This window comes from Engraulis encrasicolus, chromosome 14, assembly GCF_034702125.1.
Source record: "Engraulis encrasicolus isolate BLACKSEA-1 chromosome 14, IST_EnEncr_1.0, whole genome shotgun sequence".
Taxonomy (NCBI): domain Eukaryota; kingdom Metazoa; phylum Chordata; class Actinopteri; order Clupeiformes; family Engraulidae; genus Engraulis; species Engraulis encrasicolus.
This window is the reverse complement of record NC_085870.1, coordinates 19,393,059-19,403,058: the sequence shown is the minus strand read 5'-3', so window position 1 is coordinate 19,403,058 and position 10,000 is coordinate 19,393,059. Positions and strand designations below refer to the sequence as shown.

Below are 10,000 nucleotides of genomic sequence, written 5' to 3'. Positions count from 1 at the left end.
TGAGAGAGAGAGAGAGAGAGAGACAGAGAGAAAGAGAGAGAGAGAAAGAGAGAGAGAGAGAGAGAGAGAGAGAGAGAGAGAGAGAGAGAGAGACACACACACACACACAGAAACAGACTGATAAAGAATGTGTGCATACGTGCGTGCAAACAAGTTATCTTGCACAGTATGTGTGTGCTAGAGATACCTACACATTTTGAGATGTTTCAACAGCTCATACAGAGAGAACTATTTAAGATGGTGGGCTTAATAGGGGAACCTCACGTCAACAACACTGCATGCATGCAAAGAAACCAGCAGCAGTAGCAGCAGCATTCGAGACTCTAAACTCTAAACAGGTGTCTGTGTGCATGTAAATGAATACAAATGTCCTACAGTGTGTGAGGAAGGAGGTAGGCCCAACTCACTTTGTCACTTGAGGAGGATCAGATTGGCATAGAGTATGAGGAATTGCTCCTTGCCTGTCTGTGGCAGTTCATAAGTCACCACATGGGGCCCCGTTTCTCTAACCAGGGCCAGATTAATTCAGCTCCATCCCCCACTTGCTCGGCTGTTAAAGAACCACGACAGGCCCCTTTTCACAAATCAACATTCTCCCCATGGCTCCTAGTGTTTGACTGGCCCCAGACTGGCAGCCAGATGGGGCCTTGTTCTTCTTTTCTTTTCTTTTCTTATTGTCTTTCTATCTTTCTTTCTTTCTTTCTTTCTTTCTTTCTTTCTTTCTTTCTTTCTTTCCTTCTTTCTTTCTTTTTACCTGCCTCATCACACTGCCTCCCCATGCTAAACAATCCTTCCTCATTTCGGTAGAATATACACGTATGCTGCCCATTCACAAATGTTACCTACAGTTTTTCATGAATTCTTACCATCAAATTGCACTTTTCATAAATAAAAAGGGGGGATCTTCTGAATTTCGAGGAAAAGACATTTTGGTCATACTAGTAAATATCAGTTCATTATATCATGAAAAGATCAAATTTGTCAGTAGATAGCACAGTTTGAAGGAGCAGCTTTCTTTCTTTCTTTCTTTCTTTCTTTCTTTCTTTCTTTCTTTCTTTCTTTCTTTCTTTCTTTCTTTCTTTCTTTCTTTCTTTCTTTCTTTCTTTCTTTCTTTCTTTCTTTTTTTCTGTCTTCCTGTCTTTCTTTCTTTCTACCTGTCTTATCCTTCATTTCTGTTACTTTAACACTGTGTAGAAACACTGTTCAAGGTGATGTTATCCTCCATGAGAAAACCTCATTTAGGGAGTCCAAAAGTGGGGATGCAAATGCATCACTGCATCCCCATTTCGGCTCCTATGGTGCGTCACGCCACGTGTGCATGCGGTTGTGCGTTCTAGGGTGTGTGTGGTTACCGTGGTGATGTTGTCCTCCATGGTGCGGAGCTGCAGCAGGTGGTCCAGGTGCGTCAGTGATTGGTTGGAGCGCATGACGAGCATGTGCACCCGCTCCTCCACCTGGTTATACAGGCTCCTCATCGCCTCCATGCTGTCCCTGCAGACACACACACACAGATACACACACACAGATACACAGTTACACACACACACACACACACACACACACACACACACACACACACACACACACACACGCATGCGCGCACGTGCACACACACAAGCACACACATACGCACACACGCATGCACGCACGCACACATACACACATACACACACACACACACACAAACACACACACACCACACACACACACACACACACACACACACACACACACACACACACACACACACACACACACACACACACACACACACACACACACACACATTATAATTCTCTATAAATCGCTTATAATTCTCATTATAAGGGACTGAATATTTTAACTACCTTTGAGGACAAACATATGTGCAAAAAATAACTTTGGGAATTTCAACCTCAAAAGCTCTATACATTGTGAATATCAAAACAGCTTGATTTCAAGTAAAATACAGATTTTGAAATCATTTGTGTCACATTAGTCCAAAATGAATCCCTTGTGAGTTTGAAGGACAGGCCCCCACGTAAGCATACCTGTAGTCCTCTGACTGGGCGAATCGAAATTCCTCCTTCCTCATCCGAGCAAGTATGGCTCCTCCCTCTCTCTGTAAAGTGACCAATCGCGTGTCCTCCAGGACCTCTTTCATGGAACTCCGCTGCTCCTCAATGCACACCTTCACATCCTGAGCACACGTGGATAGAGATGCACACAGATATTAACACAGGGGTGGGGAACCTATGTCTCGAGGGCCATTTGCAGCCCTTGAGGCCATTTTATCCGGCCCCCGATATAATTTATGTAGCTTCACATGAAATATGACATATGTAAAGCAATCTTTGGAAATACATTTGTAATACAATGACGTTATATTCAGGGTACCTAGAGAAGGTGAGGTCTGTCTTAAAGGTGGCTGGCTTTAGTAAAGACCTAAAGTGCATGGGGAAATCCAAGTTTGTGTTCATAGTACGGCCCTCGGAGGACTTTTACGGCCCTCGGATGAATTTGAAGTGGCCCCTCGAATGAAAAAGGTTCCCCGCCCCTGTATTAACACCTTAAGACACAGCATTATTATTATATTTGCTGTTATCAGAATGGCAATGACCAAGTCGTAGTGCATTACTAAAGGCCCTGTGTAATGTCATAGTAGTATGCACTATGGCAGTTATCTTTTCAATGTGTATTACAGCTTCCACTGGTGGAACGGCGTGCATTATGGGGCTACTGAAAAAAACCTTAAGTAGTACTTAAGTATGAGGGGCTGCTGTAGCGAAGGGGAGTAGAGTTGCCCAGCTGGGACTCGAACCCAGACATTCTGGGGTAGTAAACCGGGGCTCTGACCGCTACACCAAAGAGCCAGGCTCGTTGGCATGTTAGTCAGAACACACCCAGAACCCTAGTGATGGTCACTCCATCACAGCCGCCTACGCAATACATTACAAATAGGTCTCACATCATCAGTAAAAGTCTATACATACACTATTTTACCTTGTGAATTATCTTAGCGCAACCATTTTACTTGCATGTGCAAGAAAAAATATTGTACATAGGCCTATACAATCATTTTATGCATAAACTTTTGGTGATATGATATATTGCCTAGGCGGCCCCTCATACTTTCATACTTACCAAGAGTTTTTGGGAAACGCAGCCATGGCTCGTTATTGATATTCTGTACAACAGTACCCTCTGGTGGACATTATGTGAATCACATGAAAGTCCTTTTTTTACGAGACAGCTGTTGTGCGTAAACAAGGTCAGGACACATTTTATGAGGATGGCTCAGTGTTAGACAAAAACAACAATAGCGTAACACAGACTATCTATCTCAGGGTTAGACAAAAAACAACAGCAGCATAACGCAGACTATCAGTCTCAGGGTTAGAAGGAGTAAACAACACCGTACCGTTACTGTGTCCATCTTCCTGACGCTGTCGAGTTTCTTGATGGCCTTCTGGAGGAGAGTGGAAGCACCCTGAAGGTCGGTCATGAACACAGCCATTTTCTAAAACAAAAACAAAAAATATAAAAGCTTAACATCAATCCAGAACACAGTACACCTGGAGTTAATTTCCTACAGCTTTGTATTTGTACGCAGAGGCGATTCTAGGGTCAGGTGGGGCCCCAAGCGAAAATGCAAAAAGGTGAACATTTGATCCAAAATCACCACTACTGTAGTAGAGTATGGTTTGTTATTCACTATCTAGGGGCCTGGGGGCCCCAAGCGGCTGCCTGCCTTGCCTGGTGGCAAGATGCGCCTCTGTTTGTACGTGAGCCACCTTGTTGGTTGCAATGCCCTTTGGTAACTAAATATGTTGGCAACTTATGTTGTCACTTTAAAGCACAATTCATAAACAACGGCATTTTCCAATTTGGAAAAGATAAACGCTTAACATTGATCTAGACAAAAGTAATGCTGTGGTCTATTTCTCACAACTGTACTTTTAAAAAGTGAGCTACCTTGCTGGTTGCAATGCCATTGCCCTTTGGCAACCAAACATGCTGCCAACTTATGCTGTCATTTTAATGCTCAGTGATGTTATTCTGCATCAAAGTGAGTTTTATGGAGCATGTAAGTCTACGCAGACAAGGAATTTGTCTTTGGCAGAGGTCTGTAGAGAACGATTGTTTTTCATTTTGGCCTTGATACTCTGTGCCCTTGAGGCAGCTTTAGTCAAATACATCAACCTGAGACATGTTTATTATTCTAACCACAGCTTATTACACGCATACAATATGAAACTCTGAACTTTGTTGGCAAGTTGGACATGAATAGTTTAAACAAGAGGATCCCTCCCTAACACTTCCAAAATGAAACACTTACCAGCTGTTTATATAACCAACAGACTATGTCAGCAAGAACAGCAAGCCGGAGGAAATGGAGAACACAGTATATTCTTTTTTTTTAAAGATTTTTTTGGTCTTTTTCGACTTTGTTCGATAGGACAGTGTGAGAGGTGGACAGGAAGCTAATTGGGAGAGAGACATGGAGGGGTTGGCAAAGAACCTAGGCCGGGTATTGAACCCAGGTCAGTTGCATGGCAGGCGAGTGCCCTACCGGTTGGCCACAGGACCAACCACAGCAAATTCTGCTGTACTAATTCAACACTTAGCGTGCCAGGGCTAAACTAAGGGTGCATTCCAATATGCTGACTTCCGTCCTCCACTTGTGCTTGTGGCTTTGCAATAAACAATAACGTTTCGCCGCTATCAGCCTAGCCATAACAATTTTTGGGGGACTGTTATTCATTCAACATTACTGATTACAAATGAGGAAATTACATTAGAATTGCGCTTTTGCAAGATGTTGAATTAATTGTCTGACGTCACAAGATCACAAGCATGCAAGTGAGCAAGTGAGGATATTGGAAGTCTGCATATTGGAATCCACCCTAAGAGTGCTAAATGTAAGTCTTTGTGTTGAATTCAGACTGAACTTACTTGTGCACCCAATCAGCAAAAAGCTACCTCGGTTACCTGGTGGAAATGCAGCCAATCGCTGTGGTTGTACAGGAAAGTCCCGCCCAGGTCAGAGGTCAGCTGCTGTCCATCAACAATCTTATGGAGAGCCTTCAGGGAGGTGACCACGTCCATCTAATGAGGTATGTTTATTGAGGACAAGAGAGAGAGAGAGAGAGAGAGAGAGAGAGAGAGAGAGAGAGAGAGAGAGAGAGAGAGACAGAGAGACAGAGAGACAGAGACAGAGACAGAGACAGAGAGAGAGAAGAGAGGAAGACAGAGAGACAGACAGACAGACAAAGGAGACAGAGAAATGTGAGACATTTTAGTAATAAGGACATGAACATTGACATGAACAAACAATGGAAATTAATGACTTTGATGCTAGATAGCCACACATTCCCTCTAGTATCCCATCTACATAAGCCTGCATTACATTTCACCACATGTGTATCATGGTTATAGCAACACAGAATGCAAGAACACAGCAGGTATCCAAGACTCAACGATGTGATGAGTGTACTGTACTGAACTGTGTATTGTACATTCAGAGGTGCTTTACAGTGTGTGTGTGTGTGTGTGTGTGTGTGTGTGTGTGTGTGTGTGTGTGTGTGTGTGTGTGTGTGTGTGTGTGTGTGTGTGTGTGTGTGTGTGTGTGTGTGTGTGTGTGTGTGTGTGTGTGTGTGTGTGTGTGTGTGTGTGTGTGTGTGTGTGTGTGTGTGTGTGTGTGTGTGCGTGTGTGTGCGTGTGTGTGTGTCCAGATGTGCGATAAGCGTGGAGTAATGGTCCATGTCTGACCTGTAGTCCTGTGTGTCTCTCGGGGCGAGAGTTAGAGTTGCCGTCCTTATCCACCAGCACCACAACACCGTGCACCGCATGCAGAGCCTGCTCCTGAAAACACACACACACACGCACACACACACACACACACACACACACACACACACACACACACACATACACGCACGCACGCACGCCCACACACACACACAAGCGCACACAAACACACACACAAACACCCACACAAACACACAAACACAAACACACACACACAAACACACACACACACACACACACACACACACACACACACACACACACACACACACACACACACACACACACACACACACACACACACACACACACACACACACACACACACACAGTATTTCAAAACGTGTTTCAGATATTAAAATATACCAAACAAATACAGTGTAGCACTACCACTCATCCTGAAAACACACATACACACACACACACACACACGCATACACACACACACACACACACACACACACACAGACACACGCACGCGTGTGTCAGTGTGTTTGTGTGTGCGCATGTGTGTCTGTTTGTGAAAGAAGAGTCTACATATGTAAGAGAAAAACAGACAGAGGAGAACTGGGACTTATTATCCACAGAATTATGCATTCCTGACATGTATTTATAAAACAATATGAAAAATAACGGAATTTTTCAATGACATGCCTTAAAAGAAATAGGCCAGGCAAGAATAGCAAACCTCTCGAGGAAAGGCAAGAAAAGAAAGGGAAGAGAAAAAAAAAAAAGAGGCAAAAGCTGAGCAGTGAGACAGGTTTACCACACACTGTGCCTAGACCTGTGTGGTAAAAACAGTCTCTATTTTAAACATGGTGAGAAGGGACAGAGTTGGCTTCGGAAATACAAACAGATGTCCTGTTTTCCACAATTGCATCCATTCTCCCCGCATGTTTAGTCTACTTGTCTACAAGTGGGCAATAAGAGAAGCAAAATCGGATCACAAATGTCAAACACACGGCGGGTGTTTCGTAGTTTGTCTGCTCTAAGTTTACATGATTACTCATTGCAACTCTGTTGCCTCTGCACCTATTTTATTAAAAAATAAAACACATGACCTCTATCATAATAAACCTAAAAACCTGTAATAGCCAAGTTGTACTCTTTTATGTACGACTCTCCGTAATGTCAAAGCAATGCTGTTATGATGTAACTGAGGTTCTTTTTCTTTTCCCAACAAACAGTGAATGGGCCCACATTAGCTACAGAAGCTTGGTTTTACAATATGATATATGATGTGATACGATATGATACAATACGATACAATATCACTTTATTGTCAGTTTTCACTTAAATTAACTTTGCATCCCTGGACTAAACATGCATATAATATCACAGTAATTTTGCACATTAGTGCCATGTATATTGAGCATAGAGCACCATCAGACAAACAGAACATGGAGCCTGTTACCGCAGTAACCCAAAACCACGGTCACAGATATAGGCAAGACAGAGGACACAGACCTTGTACAGACATAGTGTACATACGTACATACGTACATACCTACATACTGTACATACGTACATAACATGACGACAATTATCTCCATGGAGTGCTTTTACTACATAAGACTGCATATTCAACAGAAAAACTAATAGACGTATGAAGGACTGTGGAAGTCTGTTGCGATTGAAGAAGGTAACTCTGAAATGCCTCATGCTACATACTATGAGGGGAAGGAAAAACTAGAATAGCGCTAGGATTATTGTTATCAGAATGGCAATGCGAATGATGTAGTGGAGTGTTACTGGAGACACTCTGTGATGTCGTAGTGCAGGGGTTCCCAAACTTTTTTCCCCTGCGCAGCCCTTTGTACATGTCAATGTGGTTCGCGCACCCCCTGAGCGAATATTTTGGAGTGCTGATGGCCACGCAAGCATGGATTCACTGCCCATTCACTGCACATTATGCATATTATTCATTTTGGGGAATCCTCTTATCCAATAGTCTAGGAGTTAAACTACACTTTAGATGGACCCTTCCAGCATACAAGTCTAAATACAATTAAAAATGACTTAATGTTCATCAATGCTGGATAAAAACTGACATATCCACCATTGCTCTATTTAGCTCACGCACCCCCTTATGCCAGGCTGCGCACCCCCAGGGGTGCACGCACCCCAGTTTGGGAAACCCTGTCGTAGTGAAATGGTGATGTTTGTTGTTACATGCTTTGTCCACAGGCGGAACGGTGTATGCACTAAGCCGCTCTCCACTTGGGTAATTCTGGGAAATGAGACTGTGTTTTTGCAGCTGCTGCATTATATTATTTGACGGTGGTAATTCTGAGGAGTTTTGTTGTGAAGAGGGTGCATTCTTTGACTCAACACCTGGGTGCATGATTTTTCTATGACATCAGGGTACGTTGCCGCTCCTGACACCTGCAGGGTTGCCCGGCAACACTTACCTGGAGCATGAGCAGGGACTTGTAGAAGACCGGAGGAGGGGGCGACCTCCTGGCATCGACCACCAAGGTCAGACCAAGGTCGCGGATCTCCTTCCTGTTAAACACAAACGCACGCACACGCGCGCACACACACACACACACACACACACACACACACACATTTAGCATATCGTAAACATACATCCGTAACTAGTAATTCTATGGAAGACTCAAGCCCCACTTTGATGTTTTCTCTTGTAGGATATCATGTCAGATGTGTGAAGATTGCTTCTTGCCTACAGCCTTTCCGAACAGCATAACAAGGCATATACTGTATTTCATGGGCTGCCTGCCACAGAGCAGTGCATCGCCGTGTAGCGAGGCGGGGTGCAACGCCAAGTAGTGTTTACGGTTTTATGTGGGACAGATGTTGAGACAGGCCCTGCTCTACTCTACTCCGGGCTTGGAAAATGTACACGCCTGCTTGATGACAAGCCTTCACTACAAAAAAAAACATGCATCACATCACATCTCACATCATCACTTCCCAAAATCTCCTCGCTGAAATAGCTGCTTTGTTCCTACCAAAAGTGCATTTCAGCGTTTCACAACACTATACACTGCATTTAGTGCGGGCATAATTCAGTTGGCACCATGTAAAAGCGGCAAATTAGGTGGTATTTAAGCAAAGGAGGGGAAAAAAATAAGTGACGGGATTTATGTGTTGGATAAGAATAAGAATACATCAGGGCTAGCTGAGGAGAGAGAGAGAGAGAGAGAGAGAGAGAGAGAGAGAGAGAGAGAGAGAGAGAGAGAGAGAGAGAGAGAGAGAGAGAGAGAGAGAGATGGGTGACTGATAGAGACAGCTGTGCCACCTCAATGAGAGAATGTGCCAGAGAGGAGAGAGGAAACATGTAGTGACATATGTAGGAGGTTTTTCTGTTTTTATTTCAACAATACAGCTTCACTGCCACCTAGTGGCTCGCAGTTGCCATTGTCACTACCCGGACATGAATTGGGATGATTGCTTTCCCGAAATCACCATAGAAATAAAATATAATATAGCAGTTGACAGCAATTTAAGAGTAGTATTGTATTAGATGTTGGCCCTTATCTGCATCTCGTGTGGTTTTTCTAAAATAATGGATTGTTTCGGTCATTCGGTGTGGTATGTTTTGGTTGCCTTCTTTTACAGTAGGCTATGACCAGATGGAGCTTGAAAGCATTCTGCACATCTTCGTGTTTTCATTTGACACTATATTGAACACACTCTCACACAATCCAAAAAACAAAACATGCCCCCAATGTTCTCCCACAAAAAAAGCCACAAAACATTTCTTTGTTTACCAGCTCAAAGGACAGCGACATGTGTTTGGGTCTAGAGTTACACTACCAGCCTACAACCTTCCAGGCAGGATGAATTGGAGACAAAAACAGTTGTTAGGCGGTGTAAATACAACCAGTGTTGCCAGATTGGGCTGCTTCCCGCCCAATTGGGCTGCTTAGGATGGCCGTGTGCGGGTAAAAATGGCATTTAGCAGAAAAACCCTCCCAATTTTTGCCATAGAAATCAATAGAATTGGGCGGGATTTTGTGCTTCTAGGGTTTGGAGCATTTTTTGGGCTGGAAATCATCAGCCTCATCTGGCAACCCTGAATACAACACTGCTGCTGTGGTGACTGTGACAGGTCTACACAAACGTGGCCATAGATGGGCAGTCCCCACTTCAAAGGGTGGAAGTGATGCCATGTGTTGGTACAACCTGAGAGCAATGAGGAAGAAAGTGTGTGTGGGTGCATGTGTGTGTGTGTGTGTGTGTG

The 10,000-nt window shown here is 43.7% G+C and overlaps 1 protein-coding gene across 1 annotated transcript in view; it reads right to left on the bottom strand.

The window, feature by feature from the left end:
• The window catches only part of quo (quattro), an 80,558-nt gene that overhangs the window by 19,915 nt on the left and 50,643 nt on the right, over positions 1-10,000 (bottom strand). Inside the window, exons 9-14 of the mRNA XM_063215135.1 lie at positions 8,202-8,295; positions 5,752-5,844; positions 4,972-5,088; positions 3,401-3,499; positions 2,031-2,179; positions 1,353-1,491 (exon numbers count right to left, since the gene is read on the bottom strand). Of these exons, the coding sequence (XP_063071205.1) occupies positions 1,353-1,491; positions 2,031-2,179; positions 3,401-3,499; positions 4,972-5,088; positions 5,752-5,844; positions 8,202-8,295 (691 nt within the window). The remainder of the gene's footprint in view (positions 1-1,352; positions 1,492-2,030; positions 2,180-3,400; positions 3,500-4,971; positions 5,089-5,751; positions 5,845-8,201; positions 8,296-10,000) is intronic.